Source organism: Elgaria multicarinata, chromosome 1 (assembly GCF_023053635.1).
Source record: "Elgaria multicarinata webbii isolate HBS135686 ecotype San Diego chromosome 1, rElgMul1.1.pri, whole genome shotgun sequence".
Classification (NCBI taxonomy): Eukaryota; Metazoa; Chordata; class Lepidosauria; order Squamata; family Anguidae; genus Elgaria; species Elgaria multicarinata.
Window position 1 is genome coordinate 138,381,527 of NC_086171.1, and position 19,015 is coordinate 138,400,541.

A 19,015-nucleotide genomic window follows, 5' to 3' on the forward strand; every position below is an offset into this window, starting at 1 on the left:
CCGATAGCTCGTTGGCCACTGTGTGAACAGAGTCCTGGACTAGATGGACCCTTGGTCTGATCCAGCATCAGGGCACTTCTTATGTTGTTATGTTCAAATAACCATCTTGTCTTCGTTGCATTGGCAGCCAGGGATTCCCTGAAGGCAAGTGTATGGAATTCCCTCCAGGCAAAGAGTGAATGGGCTGGCAAAAAAGGGACTCCGCGATCTTTCCCTGCTTTGCCAGCTTGCTTGGCTTCAGTGCTGGCTACGGACGAAAGCAGATCAGGCTGACGGAGCAGGGACAGTGTTGCTGGTATGCCAGCCCAGTCAGTTTCTATGCTGAAAATGCAGGAGGAGAAGCCCCTTCCTTTGTGTCTGGTATAGAAATCAAGCAGGCTTGCTGAGTAGGCACGGAGTAATATCGGCCAGCCCACCCTATTTCTCCACTGGATATGCATGAAGGTGTTTTGCCTTCTGCACGTACAGCAAAGATACACAGTGGGTTGGAGGGGGAGGCAAGGATCATTTCCTACCTCCTTGGCAAGTTCACTTGGCTTCCATGCTGTTGATGGAGAAAAGGGCTTTGCTGCCTCTTTGATGAGCACGGAAGTCAAATGCGCTGGCTGAGGCATGGAGTGATGCTTGCCGCCTCTGCTAGCTTGCTGTGTTTCTAGCCTCAAAAATTATGAGCTTGCATCTTATTCTTAAGAGGGACCCTTTACTTTTTTGAGTAAAAAGCAAGAGAGTAACAAAAAGAGGTCTAGTAACTTCTGAGGGCTTAGCAACAGGGCTGAATTAACCATAGGATCTGTCAATTTGGTTATTCCCTTTTTTCTTTCCTAGCAAAATCTGAGGGGAAACATGGTCTGAACAGCCTCTAAGGCCTAATCTACACCAAGCAGGATATTGCACTATGAAAGCGGTATATAAAAGGCAGGAGCCACACCACTGCTTTATAGTGGTATTGAAGTGCACCGACAACTGTTGGGGTCCATTGAGACTTACCATATACCACTTTCACACCACTATATTCTGCTTGGTGTGGCTCCTGCCTTTTATATGCTGCTTTCATAGTAGAATACCCTACTTTGTGTAGATTAGGCCTAAGAGTCACAACAATGGGATGGTAACATTGGAGAGCGTATATCTTATGCGCATTATTCTACAGTGTCGCATGCTAGCAGAAAGGACCACTAGTGCAACAGGTACTAGTGATTCCTGAAACAACTGGAAATGAGCAGCAACACTTCTCTCTCACAGAAGAGAGCTCCACTGACCTGCCTCATTCTGGAAATCAGCATTTCCACTCATTTCTGGGATTAGTTCCTATTGCCATAGCAGTTGGTTCCGCTACTGCATGAGCACTAGGTGTAGGGATACTGCCCTGTATCTAATTGCAAGATTAAATTGATTAAAAATCATATTGTTTGGCTAGACCAATTTTGCTTGTGTTCAATCATATTTTAAACTAGTAATGGAATATTTAAAGATGCTAACTTTAGTTCTTTTGTAGATGAAATAACCAAAAAAATGTAGTGGTTTAAAAAAAAAAGCTGCTAATGTGAATAGGTGTGCAAACTGGTCTTCATTAATGTACACTGTCCTACAAATTTAGCATGTCCAATATGAAAGGTGTGTGTGTATTAATATTTTTTTGCGGGGTTGGGAGGGGAGAATGACAGTAGTTACCAAGTTATTAACATTTAACAATTACAATTTTGTTTTTCTTCAGCTAGGTGACTTCTATCTTGAACTTCACTGGGATTTTCAAAGTTGGGGTACGTTGTTTTTTTTTAAGAACACCCAAAAAAGTTCATAGTATTTTTTCCAGACTTTTAACTTGAGTTGGTCGTGCTTTTACATACAAATGCGTTTATGCCAAGCAGTCCTGCCCAAGTTGAGTTGAAGCTTTCATGCCTACAGCTGTATGCCTCCCTGCAGATGCTGGTGCTGCATTCATAGGCAGTACAGCAAGAGGCTTCTTGGTGTACATGGCTTCGCGGGCAGGGCTGCTCAGCACTCATGTGCTGCTTTTAATTGTAAGTATAGCGCCTGAATACTGTTATAGTGGGCACTAATCCCTCTCCTAATCTAAAGCAAGGATGCTAATGTGTGGTATTACCTGTGACTTGATGCAGACATAATGGCCCTGTTCAGACAACACGGTAAACCATGCTGCTTAACCACAAAATGGTTAATGGAATGCATTAAGGTCAATGCTTCTTGATCTCTTAACCATGGTTTAGAGATTGAAAGTGCCCTCTGGATTTGTGTGTGCCTCCCCTCAACCCTCCCTCTGCCTTCCCCTCCCCCCCTTGGCTCACATGCTCCTTCCCATTTAAAATCCCAGCTCGTTTACCTTTTCAGCACTAATTATGGTTAGCCTTGTGTCTACACCAAGTTGAATGCAAACCAGAGTTTCAACTCCAGCCACAGTTTCAACTAGCCAAAGCTAAGTGTGGCTGGCATTCAACTCAGTGGATTGATAACACTAACTATCAGATGCCGAAAAGGGAAGGGAGAGGGGTGTGTGTGTGATTCAAGAGGGAGCATGCAAGCCAGGGTGGTATTCCTAGTCGCATAACTAAAGTTGAAGGATTGGGAAACATTTTCTTCACTAAGCTTATTGTAATAGGAGCCATTTAATTATTCCCTTATATAACAAGGATATAGCATTTTTAATACTGCTTTTACAGAGAATAAAATGTCAAATTAATTTAGTATCTTGCTGTTTGTCAAACTCAAGCTAAGCTAACATGTTTTGCTACCCTGCTTTGAAATAGATTGGATGCTTTAAAGGAGTTAATAGAATTCCAGAAATATTGGTATACTTGTGTGCTGTTATGAGAAATATGGTGTTCCCCATACATATAAAAGACTGTATTATAATAACATTATTTCTAATGATGTTATTTTTTGTCAAATACAGTGCCTTTACTTTCCCGAATCCTGCCTTCCGATGCATGTAAAATTTACAAACAAGGTATAAATATCAGGTAAGATTAGGCTTAATCTTTTGACTGTACTACGATAATATTGGTAAAATGTTTGGTTCTAACACCATAGAATTGATATTCCTTTTCTGATTGTGATTTGACTCAAATATTACTAAATTTCATATCCTGTTGGGATAATGGGTAAAGAGAATAAGAGTTTCTGGATGTGTTGGAAAAGGCTATATTCACTGGAAGTTTTGAAGTTTTGCGTTTCCTCTACAATTCCCTTAAACGCACCAAAAATCTGCCCCTGAATCTGCTCAGAGGATTCTGCAACTAAAAAAGAAATTGGCACATACACACACACACACCCAGGGTGTGTGCATGTGTTGAATTATGTTTATGAGCTTCTTTGCGTAGTGGCCTCACAAAATAATTGTACTAATGAGATCTAATTTATTATGGAAATAAGATTAGAGGAGATAACTGTCTTAGAGAGACTTAATGTTCTGAATGGTCCAATATGTGTAGATCACGGGCCTGCCCATGTTTGGAAGTGTTGAAATACATGGAGTTAGTCACTGTGCCAGGTACTATTAAGTCAAAGTGTGATTTGACCCTTAGCTCATCATTGAAATGTCGTTTGTTGGAATCTGAACTATCCCTTGTACTGCTAATCTGCAGAGACTTCTCAGTCAAATTAAAAATTCATAAGATTTATTATGTAAAGCACCTTTTAATATGAATAACAGGGTGCTTGGCTTTTTAAGGCTAGAACTTGCTAGGGCACGTCTTCAGCACAATCTCCTTACTGCATAATTAAATCCTACAGAGATCATGTAGGTGCTTCTAAATCACGGGTGGGAGCAGAAGACTGAATTTACTCTGGACAAATGCCTCTTTTACTTAAAGACATTTAGGGATATTCCAAATCAAGATCAGTTTCCCAACATGTGACTAGAGTCAAAGTGTCATAATAGATGAAAAAAATGTGTGTTCTTGACAGTTTGGTTTTGATCCAAATACAGAGTGCTGTATTTCTCCACTTGTTCTTGTTAGATGTAGTAGCTCTATAAAACCCATGTGTGAGAGAAACAGTATAAATTACCCTGCGGCTACCACTACATGCAACTGAGCAATGTGTGGTTATCGTGCCTAAGTTTCTTTAAAAAAAATGTTTGAGGCTTGAGTCTATGGAAATACATTGCCACAGTTTTTAATAGATGTTACTGTTAGGAAATTCTGCCTCAGCTATAAAGCCCTTAACCACTGCCACCAAAATAAACCCTCTATAGCTAAAAGAAACTCGGTAACCTGGTCTCTATGACATAGGCGTGGGGTTGATACCACCACTAGAGACAGCCTTTCAAAATGAACAGAAATTAAATGTTTATTAAGGAGAAATATTTACAAAATAAAATAAAATTTCACTCTTCAAATAATAGGTTGAGTTTGCTTAAAGATGCTTAAATTAAATATTGAGAGCCAGTATGGTGTAGTGGCTAAAGTGTTGGACTGGGCGTCGGAAGATCCAGGTTCTTGTCCCCGCTCGGCCATAGAAGCCCATTGGGTGACTTTGAGCTAGTCACAGACTCTCAGTCCAACCTACCTCACAGGGTTGTTGTTGTGAGGATAAAACAGAGAGGAGGAGGATTATGTATGCTGCCTTGGATTCCTTGGAGGAAAAAAAGGTAGGATATAAATGCAATAAATAAATTAATAAACAAATATTGATTACAATTCCCAATAAGTAAGAGCACCTTCTCCAGCTAAGTAAGCGCTCAGTATTGTTCCCTTCAGACCAGATTTCCCTAAACTCCACCCCAACCAATTCCTCAGAACAAGAACAAATGCTGTAGGCCAGCCTTCCTCTGTCTCCAGTTCTTCCTGCTTTGTCTAGCTTCTGGAATGATTCAGGTGTTTCAGGGACTACTTGCTGTGGTTCCCTTTGGTCAGCTGTAAAATAGGAACCTAAAATATATTATATGTAACTTGGTTTGCTCATAAAATTATCATGTTTGGTATTCTAAATTTAAATGTATAGTTTATTCAGACAAAAATATCTTTACTGCATTTAATTTTAAATGTTTTTAATTTAATGCAGATTTTATGAGTGAACCAAGTTAGACATTTCATTATATGTTCCTAAAGTAACAAAATAACTTTAGATCTGCAAAGCGCACTAAAAATGTATTGCATATTTTCCCATTTCTCCCCAAATTTCCATCGTACAGTTTTGATCTAAACAATGTAATACATGTCTATTTTTCTGGATCAGCTCAATTGTTGGAATGTTTCCACAGGCTTGACACAACACTCATAGATTTTACTGACATGAAGTGCCAACGAGGGGACTTGAGCTTCATTTTCAATGGTGATGCTGCACCCTCTGAATCCTTTGTAGTTTTAGACAATGAACAAAAAGTTTACCAACGAATACATCATGAGGTAAGCCACAGCATGTCTAATAAATGAAAGTATTATGTGTACACAAAGCAAAATATTTTCAATCTTTTACTCCGAATGTTCAAATGCCTAGTTTTTTTTTTAAATGTACTAAGTAAACACAAGGTGTTGCCAGCGTACAAGGCTACAATCCTGTTCTGCCTTGGGAGTAAAGCCCATTCTACACAGTAGGCATGCATAGGAAAGAGCTGTAAATCTACTGCTTTACAGGCTGCCTAATTAGTTGACTGCTCAGCTACAAACTGTGATGAATATGCCATGCTTCTTTGCTGTATCAATTACTAGTGTCCTTCCAAAATTCCTTTTCCTGGATGGCAATGGTGCCATTTCATGTTTAATTGGAATAATGCATGATACACCTACCATCTGAAGAGGTCAGAAGGCTGCAAGAGAGGAATTTCTACAGAAGGTTTTCAAAGGCCTTACTGGACATGTATGAATAGTTTTAGAAAGAAGCTGAAATTGAAGTACAGTGTAATCTGGAACCTGAGAATTTGGCCAACCTCTGCAGTGTATCAGTTTAGTTCAATGAAATGTATGGTGCACACATACTTACAGTGTAGTGTGTAAGACAGATCCCAAAGAGAATTGATTGATTATTGGAATGCTCCTAATTACGTCAGCAGAAAATGGATGAAATAGAAGGTAATGCTTCTATTTAACTGTTTTCCTCCTTAAACATGGAATTATACTTTTTCTCTCAGGAATCTGAGATGGAAACAGAGGAAGAAGTTGACATTTTGATGAGCAGCGATATTTATTCAGCAACATTATCAACCAAATCAATTACCTTCACACGTGCCCAAACAGGATGGCTTTTCCGAGAAGATAAAACAGTAAGCCTGTTTGTATTTTGAGACATCCATCTGTCCTATGCTAGTATGCCCCCACAAAGATTGCAGTAAGATGATATGAGAGGCTATCATGTTTGCTGTCCTACTGATCTGGATTGAGAGCAGAGTGGATGGTAAAGGTCAGGGTTCTAGAAGAGTCTGCTTCCAATGAAGCTTGAAGAAAGAAGAGTGAACGTGGGAAAGAATATAGACACTGATCAGGTGGACAATAAAAGGCAAGGCTCAAGTTCTCTGGCAATTTTAGTCTTTGCATCAAACGCTGCGTGTGTGTGTGTGTTTGTGTGTTTGTGTTTTATTTATTTATTTATTTGCAGGAAAGGGTAGGGAACTTTTTGGCAGACTTCTACCTGGTTAATGGGCTTGTGTTAGAATCAAGGAAAAGACGAGAACATCTCAGTGAGGAAGATATTCTTCGAAACAAGGCTATCATGGAAAGCTTGAGTAAAGGTGGAAACTTGATGGAACAAAACTTTGAGGTACAGTTAAATTTTTGTTAAATTGGCCATTTTAACTACATATGTCAGTTTTGAAACAGCAATCTGAATATTTGTTCGCGAATGGAAGAAGTAGCAATCTTAAACCCCAGCAACAAAGAGCTCCCTCCTTGGGCATCCACATAGGCTTGCGTGTTGAGTTTCAGTGGTGGGTTGTGTGGCACGGTCAGAAGCAAGGACTTTGGAAGACCCAGAATGGATTGACCCTAATATGCAACCTTTTGGATTGGGCCTTGACTTGTCTACTAATTCATTACCGTGGTCACATATTAAGTGGCCATGGGGTTAGTTGAAACATCTTCCTTTGATATATTTGACATGAAGTGCTGAAATCCAGACAATGACCCCTTAGTTTTAATACATTTTTTCTCATTTAGTAAATAGGAATGTGAGTATCTCATGCTATTCGGTAGACTTCTTCCTGGATGCCTCCCCCAGCCCTGCCATTCCCTCCATCTGCTTTGTGCTGATAGTCTGCCAGCTTTCCAGTTCCTTTTCTCTGAATAGTTTCAGGACAGGGGCCCTTTTTATTTTTTGCCAGGAAGCTGAAACTTTGAAGATTTGTTTTTAATGTGTGCTGCTTTCTTCTCTCCCCCTAAGAGGTGGCGTGATGTTTCCTGAATAACTTAAATTTAGATTTGAGAGTGCTATTTGTGCTCATGCACAATACTGTTAGCCTCTAATCTTTCACCACAACATGCACAACGTATGCTGGCATGTTATAGTTTTACCACATTGAAAGAATGCTACTAATTCTGTAAGCTGTAAAGGCTATTAAAGATGGTGCTTTCATTGTCAATTAAATGTTCAGGATACTGCTTTTTCACAGAATAGTCTAATAACATGCTTAATAGTTGAAAGGTCAATTTATAAATTAGGTTTTTAAAGGCTTGCTGACAGCAAGCTACAGTGAACCAAACAGTGGCTTGCACTGTTGATGCTGAAACATAATCCTCTGCCTGAAGAAGGATGCCAGAGGCCAGTCATCCTTCCAGGAAAGCCAACCTTTCAGGAAAGCCAACCTTTCAGGAAAGTCAAATTTCCAGGAAAGTCAGCCATCCAGGAGTACAACTCCCAGAATTCCTGACCATTGGCCCTACTGATTGCAATGGAAGTTGAAGTCCAAAACATCTTGAGGGCACCAGGTCTATGGCCTGGTTTACATGTAACAATAATTTAGATTATGAGTTGTTACTGAATCATGGTTTGTTGTTGTATTGTCGGTTGTTGTTACATACACTGTGCTTTAACTCTGGGTTGTTAATCATGGAAAATCCAGGAAGAGAAACCATAGTTGTTGGGTTGTGAACTCTAGGTTGTTTGTGGTTAACCTACAGTTAACCCATAATGCAGGGCAACTCACAATTCAACAACAAAGCACAGTTCAGCTATAACCCATACTCAACCTTTACTCAGGGTTGTTGTTACATCCGAACCATGTCACTGTTTTGCTTACTAGTTTAATTTTTGTTTGGTTTTATTTTGTAATTGTTCCAAATAAAAGGTGGAATATTAATATTGTTAATAACTATCTAAATAAATATAGATGTGCTTATAGGTTAGAAGGTGGTGCTTTGATTTACAAAGATTTCATCTATTTTCCTTAAACAGCCTGTCAGGAGGCAGTCTCTTACTCCACCTCCACCCAACACTATTACGTGGGAAGAGTACATATCTGCAGAAAATGGAAAGTGAGTATTACATACATATGGAGGTAGCTACTGCTATGTGTAGCTAAGGTTATTTGTGGACGATGTAAGGTATTTGACGTTATCAGGAACCAAAAACCATTATACTCTTGCATATTTTGAACGATTGAATAAAGAGTCTAAGCATTTTTAAAGAAATGTGTTTCTGCATGTTATTTGGTTTTTATATAGTGATTTATTTTCATTGGCAGTCTTTCTTTAGAAAAGTATCCAAGCAATTTCTGCAGAGAGAATAACCTCTCTATCAGGATGCATGAAGTAATCAAATAGCTTCTGCGCTTTGCCCTTATCAGTGTTTAAAAGTGCATACTTGTGAAACTTAATAATGTATGAGACTGGCCGTGACAGCCAAATTTCTTGTATAAGATGCTGTCCTTGGCTAACCTCATAAATACTGCTTTGACAGAACTAGTTCCGAATTGAATATAAAGATAAACATGTGAAACCATTCTCTTACACCAAGGATTCACAAACCTTTTGGCCCTGATGACTGCATCAGGTAGTGCCAGGGAGCCACATATGTGTGCACATATGTACACACGCATGTGTGCATGCACACAGGCAGGTTCCTTTGCTACTACCCAGGCACATCTATTCCTTAAAAAAAAGTTTCTGCACGATTCCCATTCTTGTTAAAGTGGGACTCATTGGGCAATATCCAAAGAACAGTGAAACATGTTCACATGGCTAAGGAGCTTTGAATGGGTATTATCCAGTGTTAGTCCTATGTAGAGTAGAGACATTGAAATGGGAAAAAATATGTTAGTCATAATTAACTTAAGACACATTCATTTCAATGGGTCTTTTCTACATAGGGCAAACATTGGATACTACCCAGAGTCTGTTTCTTAAAGAGTAGGCCTCCATACCACACTGGCAGAGTGCTTTTTAAATGTATGAGAGTTGTCTTCTCAGAGAGAAACTGGGTGTACAAGTTGTTGGGCTTCACTGAACAGCTCTTTAGATCCTGGCCACTGACTCTTAAGAGCGTGGTACCTAACCCCGGTTAGATTAAATAAGATAAATAATCAGCACTCAGCAAATTGTTGGAGAGGATGTGGGGGGAAAGGAACGTATTTACATATGTGGTGGGAATGCAAATATGTACAAAAATTGTGGAAGATGGTGTTTTTGGAGATTGAAGAAATTGTGGGAATGAAGATAGAACGAACACCAAAAGTTGCATTACTGTCACTATTTGAAGATTTAAAATGTAAAAAAGAAATTAAGGAATTGATAACGAATTTGCTGACTGCAGCAAGATTGATTGTAGCTAGGAACTGGAAGATTCAAGGGGATTATTGTATTGAAGAATGGTACAAAGAAGTATGGGATATAGCTATTAATGATAAATTGACTTGTAATATAAAACTGAGAAGAGGTATAGCTAAAACAAATGATTTTGAAGGAATCTGGAAACAGTTCCTAATATCTGTATTTTCTAAGGGAAGTGGGAAACCACCAGCAGAAGAAAGTATGAGATTTTGGAATCAGGAATGAGATCCCGAGGTGGGGGGTGCACTTATATGTTAAGTTTGATCATGTTATATAGATATGATATTGATGTTATTCAACATTTATGTAGTATGTTGTTTTCTTTAATTGTAATGGTGTATGTTTAAGTATTGTAGAAAATAAAAATATTTGGGGGGGGGGAAAGAGCTCACACTTAACTGTGTGAAATCCTATATGGACAAATTGTGTGTGCCTTTATATCATTCTCCTTTTTCAGTTACTTTAATCTGTTAGAGCCTGGGCAGCTTTCCCATGTTGGTTGCTGCTATCTGAACTATTCCTGGCTTCGTTAAATAAAACAACTTCTGTCAGCCTGTTTTCCAGCACAGCAGAAATGCATTCCAGAGTCTTATTGTCTGTGTAACTTAGGTTTTAATTTTAATTTTCTTTAACCAGAGCACCTCATTTGGGTAGGGAACTGGTCTGCAAAGAAAGCAAGAAAACATTTAAAGCCACAATAGCCATGAGCCAAGAATTTCCTCTAGGAATTGAATCGTAAGTCTGAACTGTCTGCTGCTTGTGATGTATCTAAAAAGATATTGATGAATAGATAATTGTGCTTATTTCAGAGACTGCAATGTAATACGTTGTTATAGAATAGGAAACCAGCTTGTCTAGATGAGAATTAGGATTCTGATTGTTCTATTGCATAATAAGTTGCAAGGCAGGTAAGCAAGATTGTAAAACTCTGTGTATATTTTGTCAGTAGTTATTTTTTACAAGCACGGAAATTGTACAGCTTCTGAAATGACTGGTTTAGGATACTCTTCCACCAGAAATACTAGGGGGAAATGGAAACAGAGGGGGCATCATTTGGTGTTGTGTAAGAAATCCATAATCCACTGTTGACAAAGAGTTTTGGAAACTGTACTACAAATCAAATAACAATTGCTATCTATTGTAAAACAGTTCCCAGATTTTGTCCATTATAAGCAGACCTGTATCCTGCTCTCAGAATCCGGAGAACATGAAATTTGTGTGACTTATTCTAAATCGAAGGACCAAAAGGCTTAAAGTATTTCAGCAAGTACATCAACTAGAGGAAGTGAAGGGAAGTCATGGAGATTGGACTTAACTGGCCAGGACGTTTGTGCATAAGAACATAAGAAGAGCCTTGCTGGATCAGACCAAGGGTCCATCTAATCCCGCACTCTGCTCACACAGTAGCCAACAAGCTGCCAACCAGGGATCCACAAGCAGAATATAGTGCAACAGCACCCTCCAATCCATGTTCCCCAGCAACTGGTGTACATAGGCATACTGCCTCTGATACTGGCGGTGCAATAGGAAACATTAGGGTGGGAATGGAGAGCTATGCAGGGTATTGAAGATCCATCAAAATGCCCAGTGAATTGGTACAAAGCAAAACCTGTACATGAAACTCTTTTCCAGAGTGTAAGGGCTATAAAATTGGTCTTTTAAAAAGGGTGAGAAGCTAAACATTTTGCAGTTCTAAATTCCACCTACTAGATTATATATATGTTAGAATTACAAATGTGCAGGTATATACTGCACTGAGTACATGTTGTCTCTATAGTGAGCAAGTACAAACACTGTACCTATAATATAAATAGATAGCCACTTTAAATGGATTCTTTGAAGAGGCAGTGTGAAGGAATCATCACACAAATAGGAATGTAAATATAGGAATATTTGGTAACTTGCTTTTGGAAAAGTCTAGTTTTCTGTTTTGTTTTACCATATCTGCTGTTTGTATGGCCTGACAACTAGTTCTTACATCATCCATAATGGAAAATTCCTAAACTGGAATTTTGGAAAACTGTTCCAGTGTTATGATTAGTATGGAAAAATTATTAGCTTCAAAAGGAAGCTCATTTTTCGGTTGGATCTTTACAACTGGAATTCTTAATTGGTTAAACGGGATTTAATAGTCTTTGGAAACTACAGCCTAAGCTGTTGAACTCTTCTAAGAGAAAATAATTAAGTCCTAAACTTAGTTAAGCAAGATGAAAGAAAATCTGGAAACCATCCTACCAAATCTTCTGAAGTTGACTGGAAATGGATCCTTAGTTATCTTGATCTCTGAGCAGCACTAGGCCAGAATTGATTTGGGAGTATTTGACCCACTCTTGTTTAATCTATATTGTATTAGCTAGAATAATTCAATCTGATTCATGCTATCAATGGCAGAGAGTAATATATTCCCTGAAGCACCTTGATTCAGTTGCTCAAGTCCTTTGCAGGTATTTGCTTTATAATTACCATTCGTCTGCTTATAATACAAATTGCTAGTGTGAGTAAATCTTGAAGCTGCTAAGAAATGATATGTTCACATGTGCTCTCTTTTCAGGTTATTGAATGTTTTAGAAGTAATTGCACCCTTCAAGCACTTTAACAAACTGCGGGAATTTGTGCAGATGAAACTTCCACCAGGCTTTCCTGTAAAGTTAGGTGAGCTATCAGCCTGCCAAGAATATGGTTTGTTACTGAAATGTGTTAATCTTTGGAATGAGAAATGCAGTGGGTTGCCACTCATGCTGTAGGAGGAATATAGTCAGACCCTGGAGAGAAATAGACATGCCATTTCATAGTGTACTGGGTGGCAAATCACAGTAATAGGAAATGGAGTTGCTGCATAACTAGTTCTGTGTGACCTGGTTGGCATGATCAAAATAATCCATCATGCCTTATTTAAATTGCAGCGCAGGCAGGACACAATTTCAATAATCACTGCCTTTGTGTGGCTTGTCGTGTGGCCCAAACCTTAGTGGCATGGATTGTTGGTCAGGAAAACAACCCTCCAGTAACCCTCAAACATTGGAGGGTTGTTTCCTCTTCCAAAAACCCCCATCTGCCCAGGTTCAGATGATGCGACAAATTGTGCCCAGATATTGATTATGGAAATTGTGCCCGGCATGTGCCACAATTTAAACAAACCACAGTGTCTTATTTTGATCATATGAACTGGTTCACTGTGTATCCTAAGAGCCAAATGAGGCAATATGTGAACTGCAGTCACACATTCCATGTATCTGTTTTAAAAAAAAAAAGTCATGTGATGGCAATCAGGATTGTCTAGGGAGGATTGTGCAGCATTCCTGAAGAAAATCCCCATGCTCCAAAGCTGCTATTATGTCAGGAGCAACTTCACTTCCGGGGTGTGAAATTTTGTGTGGGGGGGTCATTAATACTGTGTGTAGGTGGGAAAGGATTAGCTCCTTCTGTCCTGGCACAGGGGTCCTCCATGTCTGTTTTTTTTAAAAATGCATGAAATGCAACCTCCTGTTTCATATTCCCCCCCCCCACTCTCTCTGTCTGTCACTATAACCTGTCTCCAGCCCAACTTTTCAGCAAAATCTTGCTGGGTGTCATACAGAGCACAGAAGTAGCACAGTCCCTGCTCAAAGGATTTACTGTCTGAATTTAACAGTACAGACTTAGAGAAATCCTTTTCTAAAGAAACGAATGCCCCATACTACAGTGCACTGAGTTATACCCAGTCCAACTAATGCTCTTGCTCTGTTCTTCCTAGATATACCTGTGTTTCCAACCATCACGGCCACTGTGACTTTTCAGGAGTTTCGCTATGATGAGTTTGATGAATCAATCTTCACAATTCCTGATGACTACAAGGAGGACCCTAGCCGCTTTCCTGATCTCTAACTCAACTGGAAAGTTAGCAGCAAATAAAGAATACCAGCATGCCACAGAAAGAGAGGATGCAGATAACCCACAGACCTGTGTCTCACAGTGGGTGGAACTGGAAGGGATAAAACTTGCTTAAATGAATTCAGAAAGGGAACACAGAGTGAATCTCAATCAGTTGTACCATATAGAGCGCATCCATCTAGTGTCTAAATGACAGCAGGTCTCCGGATGTGTCACTTGCATTTATACATCCAGACCTGCAAGCATGGTAGCCTGGCACCTCGGTGACAACCCCCACCCTCACCCTCCACATACTTACATAACAGCTATAAAGACTGTAATTTGTTTTTACATTTTTACGTTTCTTGGTAATAAAAAGCATTCTTGGACCATTACATTAAAAACTAAAATGTCTTACCTGGCTATTTGCCCTTCAAAACATCCACCTTACTCAAGATGACTCATAACTTTCCTTTAAGCTTTGTTTTCATAAATTGTAAATTCTGTAATATTCCATAAATTGAACATCAGCTGAGCATATCGTAAAAGGAATTGATTTTCTGTAGATGAATGAACCAAATGGTAACCATTTAAACAGTTGCATTTACCTTATTGCAATACATTTCAGAACTAGAGCATTCACTCTGCAGGGAATAAGGTACCTCCTTTAGCACCTTAGTGCAATTCATTGTGGTGCTATTCATATTTTTCCCAAACTGTTAGTTTCTCCTTTGAAAGTTGTTTACTGATCTTCTTGTGAAAACTGCAGATGTTATTTTTTCAAGCTGGTTGGAAATGTCCTTGGTGTATTGGAGAGCATGCTTGGAGATTACTCATTAGTCCCCAAGTTGAATCACTGACATTGACCGGATTGAACAATCATTGTAGGCTAAACAAGCCATAGTAGCTTGTTTAAGCTGCAGTCCATGCCAGGAGCAATTTGCATGATCACCTGCCTGACAGCTGCTTGCTGTATCGTCCAAACCTGGGCGGCATAGTGTGCGAGAGGGAAACAACCCTCAAATAAACGATGGGGTTATTTTTGGATTTTTTTTTGGGGGGGGGAAGATTGTTTCCCCCTCAAGCCATGCCACCTGGGTTTGGATGTCAGGACGAGCTGTGGGCGGGCAGGTGATTATGCAATTCGCACTCTGCATGCATCATGGCGTAAGCAGGCCACCATGGCTTGTTTTGCCTGTGATGATCATGTGAACTGTCCCATTCTTTGGGGTTTATCTGATCCATGAAAGCTGCCCATAAACAACACTAACTTTGTATTGCTGTGCAGCTGCACTAGGGAATATATGCAGTTATATTAGAACAACAACCTCAGAGCTTAAGTATCTTTTCCTAAGTGAAAACCTAGGAGAAATGAGTAGGGCTTGCAATGAATAAAAGGAAAAAAAAATGTACAGGAATAATCAGGGTGTTTCCAGCATGGGTAGGTACAGAAAGAAGAATGGTGGTGGTTGTTTTCAGATGGGTTTTAAAAACTTAGGATCTTCACATGGTTCCAGTGTATGAAACTTGAAGATAACCTAGCCTTTTTGCTTTACTGGAAAGAATGTGTCCAAAACTGTCAGTACTTTTGTTCATTTGTATTCAGAGGTTTAGCTTCCAGTGATGTGTAAATGTACAAAAATGTAAATATTTTCAGAAGTATATTCTTTGTGCAGTCTAGTCAATCTTTTTTTTCCTGGAAACTGTTCAAGTCACTTTACGACTTGAAGAAAACCACCATGCTGGGTAACACACCCAGTTGCTGGTGATAACTTGGAATGTGAAATGGAGTGAGGTGAGTCCCAGCACGCAATAAAACCAGACTCATGAGCCACATAATGCTTTGTCAGGAAAAAAGGTACAAGAATTGTCCCAAGTGCTGTAGCTTTGTACTATTGCATGTACAAAGAGGCAACTCCAGAAAACGAGCCTTATGACCTAATATGGGGGATAACTGTTGGGCCCAATTCCAGAAATATTGGAAACTTGTTTAAAGCTCCAACCTTAACTGATGTTGACGGTGAAGACTGACAGCCCTGCGTGTGAACAGGGCATTGATTGACTTTGTGTGTATTGTTGTAGGTGCCATATTGTGAAAAGTACGATTTCACTATCAGTATCCATTATGAGAGGTGCAACCCAGTCCCTGTAAATAGATAATGAAATAGATAAATGGCATTTTGTCAGTTAATTACTCTGTTTCCTCTGCCAGTTGATTCCTGGAAGAGGCATGGGGTTTGAATTCCTGACACTATGGGTTGTATCCTATTAGCACCTTCGAGTAAGGTTGCTGGAGGGGTAGGGGGACTCTCTGGAGCAGATTTGGGGGGCGGGGGAGGGAAGGTTCTGTTGTGTGAGTGGAAGTCTGCTCACATAATGTTGGATCTTGCCCTTTGTATTATCAATCCTGTAGGGACCTCTTAAAACAATACGGAGATGCTTTACAGGAATTTACAGTTCTGTTCTCACATAAGTGAATGATGAGCAGAATGGGCTTGATTAGGTGATGGCCACTAAACTGTGGAAATATGCAATTGGTCATCTCCTATATCTAAAATTATTGGGTAAATAATGCCAAAGTTGTCTTTCATAGATGTCTACAAAAATAAATATTGGCCCAAGAGCTGTCAGACTCATGTCTAGCAAATGGGTTTCCATTCACAATGGTTAAAAATAATGGATTGGATCCAGCCATAGTCATGCTTAGTATATACCCATTGAAGTCCATTAGTTGGTAATGACTAAATTAAATTACATTGATTTTAATAGGTCTAGTAAGCATAAGTAAGTCTGAATCTAACCCAATGGAGATATTTGTCCTATTTGATAAAGTCACAATCCTGTCTTAGTAAGTTATTTTAATTTCAACAAAAATATAAGAGGTGCTGCACTATCTTTGAGGACAGATGTGAGCCCTCAGAAATTCTAGACTATTTACACCCAAAAAGGGGGGGGGGAGCCAACAGTCTGTCATTGGCTTTGATAGAATATAAATTGTATCAAAATCTAATCTCATTTTAAAATGTTTAGTTACATGCGAGTGTTTTGTAACAGTACTGCATTTCAGGAAAAATTGGTGCCCACTGCAGCTGATCTGTCTGAGGCTAGATGCACGTACACAGAGATTTCTTGCATGCATAGAGTTTCTAGTTCATGAATTTGGGAAGATGATCCACCCATACAAAAATGTTCTTGTATATTGACCCTCTTTGTGATAAATGGGAAAGCCATTCGAGTATAGGGAGCTCTATGCATGCAGTTATGTTCTCACACTTTGAGCAAATGATTGATTAGTAAGTCTCCAATCTAAGATTTGGTGCTTGGTCAGTAAAGAATTGGCATGAATGAAGCAAATTGTTTAGCACTTAGTAGTTAAGCACTTCACAGCACCTATTGTGGCTCCTTTTCGGTTGGATATTCACATTCTTTTCTGACGTAGTAGTCACAATTAGGAAACCTCTGTGTGGCATTTTTGCACGTCGTTTTTTTAATGCATCCCCATTGGTTAGAATGACAGCTTTCCTATGTCCTGGAGTTCTTTGGGGTCATTTGGATTTTGGATCTCACAAGTGGGGTATGGGGTTGCATTATGACCAAAAAAAAAAAAGTTCATACAGTGTAAGGATTCACACTGTAGGTATCATAAGAGGCCAGGTAATAGAATAAAGTACCTCTTCCATGCGTCTAGGTCAGAGTTAATATCTTTGAGAAGCAATTAGCATTCTAAATATTTTGGACAGATAAAGTAAATACAAGTTAAATTCACTATTTTCCAAGAGCCTTCTGAAACTTCCTTGAAGTAAGTCCTCTTAATAATCTAGCAGAAATGTTTTGCTACGCATGAATAAGGAATCTTTTGGGGGGGAAATCCTAGAACTCTTCCTTAACCAAACTCAAGTTTTACTGGTCTTCCAAATAATTGCTTTGTTTCATGGCAAAGGGAATCATCTTTCTTTCCAAGCAGCTGTCGTTTCAATCACCTTATTAAGTTTGAAATTGTGATTCATGGATATCTAGCAATTTGTATCAGATAGTACACCTGTGGATATCAATCTGCGCTGGAAACTCACCTTAAGTTGAAGCATAATATATTCAAAAAGTCCATTTTTAAATATATATACTTGTTTTTGGTTCATTAAAGATATGACATTATTTAAACTTTATTAACTTCCTCTAATGCTGCAGTTTTTCCTTTGACAGTTTATAATTGTGGGAACTTAAATGGCATTTTTTTGGTATATTTTCATGTGTTTTGTCTAATCTAAACTCACCTTCACTAATAGGTTTTTTGGTTGCACCACTTAGAATTAAGACCAAAAGATACTGTTTGCTTTTGAAACTGAACATATGAACATTTTCAAATCTATATTCTACCATGTGTGGATACTTCCTCCATATTAGAGGAAGACTAAGAATTACAAAAAGGCTGTTACAGTGTACCACTTTCACAAGGACATTTTATTGGTCAGTTTTTCAATAAAATCCTCAATTTTCAGTGCATTTGCGTTCAGTCTCTTAATTTCAGGTGGCAAGCTACAGACCTGTTAAAATGGTATTACATTATCCCTTTAAAACACATTGGAATCAGTTGGTACAGCACACGTTATCCAAGTAAGAAACATCAGGGTCAGTACTTTCACCAGGGCAAGGGTCCTATTCTTGTTAGCAGCAATCTGCTAATACTAAGAGAAATGAACAGAACTGGTATAATGGATGCTTTCGAAAAGCTGTAGTAACAGCACAGCTTCTGTGGAGTCACACAAGATACTGAGACACCACCGCACTTGCTCTGCTTCCAAGTACCAGAACTGCACACGACTCAGATGTGAAAGCCTGGGAGGACTTATTTCCATGAAAAATTTCCAAAAGCCCTTGGAAAATGGTTTTCATTTAAAAGAAAAAAAATGGTTTGTTCCTACCTTTTTGTGGTGTTTCCCCTCCCAGGCTTTAAGCTCTACTCTTGTTTTCCATACAAAAATCTACTCTTAATTATCCAGATCTTTCTTCAGTTGAGCTGTATAATTTAGGGTGGGAGGGGAGTCATTTTATTGCTGCCATTTTTAAATAATTGGGAGTCAGAAATCCTGCTCATCTACAGGGTATCACCCAAATATCTCCCATTAGATCCAGTGTATCACCCAAATACCTTCGCATCAGGAAGTGGGAGAATGGTCTAGACTCTACGGTGTTTTTCTATTTCTGTTTGCAGAAATGAGTTTTCTGGTACATAAATCTATCCAGAGTCCTGAACTGCAGTTCAAGTGTTATGTAGCTTTAAAGTGTTATCTTCTATAGGACTGTCCTTGGATGCGAGGTGTTAATGTAAGTGCCCAATCTTGTCACCAACTTATGTGAATGGAAGTAGTCAAAAGACAAATTTCTGCATTGAATGTACACTGGTGTGGAGTGTGTGACTATATAATACCGCACTTATGTGCATGGCATGTTTA

At 39.0% G+C, this 19,015-nt stretch overlaps 1 protein-coding gene across 1 annotated transcript in view; it reads left to right on the top strand.

Annotated features, from left to right (window-relative positions):
• The window catches only part of ANKRD13C (ankyrin repeat domain 13C), a 38,644-nt gene extending 20,581 nt beyond the window's left edge, over nucleotides 1-18,063 (top strand). Inside the window, exons 5-13 of the mRNA XM_063137483.1 lie at nucleotides 1,715-1,760; nucleotides 2,912-2,978; nucleotides 5,222-5,366; nucleotides 6,089-6,220; nucleotides 6,553-6,714; nucleotides 8,344-8,423; nucleotides 10,353-10,451; nucleotides 12,268-12,368; nucleotides 13,450-18,063. Coding sequence (XP_062993553.1) covers nucleotides 1,715-1,760; nucleotides 2,912-2,978; nucleotides 5,222-5,366; nucleotides 6,089-6,220; nucleotides 6,553-6,714; nucleotides 8,344-8,423; nucleotides 10,353-10,451; nucleotides 12,268-12,368; nucleotides 13,450-13,580 — 963 coding nt within the window. The 3' untranslated portion in view covers nucleotides 13,581-18,063. The remainder of the gene's footprint in view (nucleotides 1-1,714; nucleotides 1,761-2,911; nucleotides 2,979-5,221; nucleotides 5,367-6,088; nucleotides 6,221-6,552; nucleotides 6,715-8,343; nucleotides 8,424-10,352; nucleotides 10,452-12,267; nucleotides 12,369-13,449) is intronic.
• The last annotated feature ends 952 nt before the right edge of the window (nucleotides 18,064-19,015 follow it).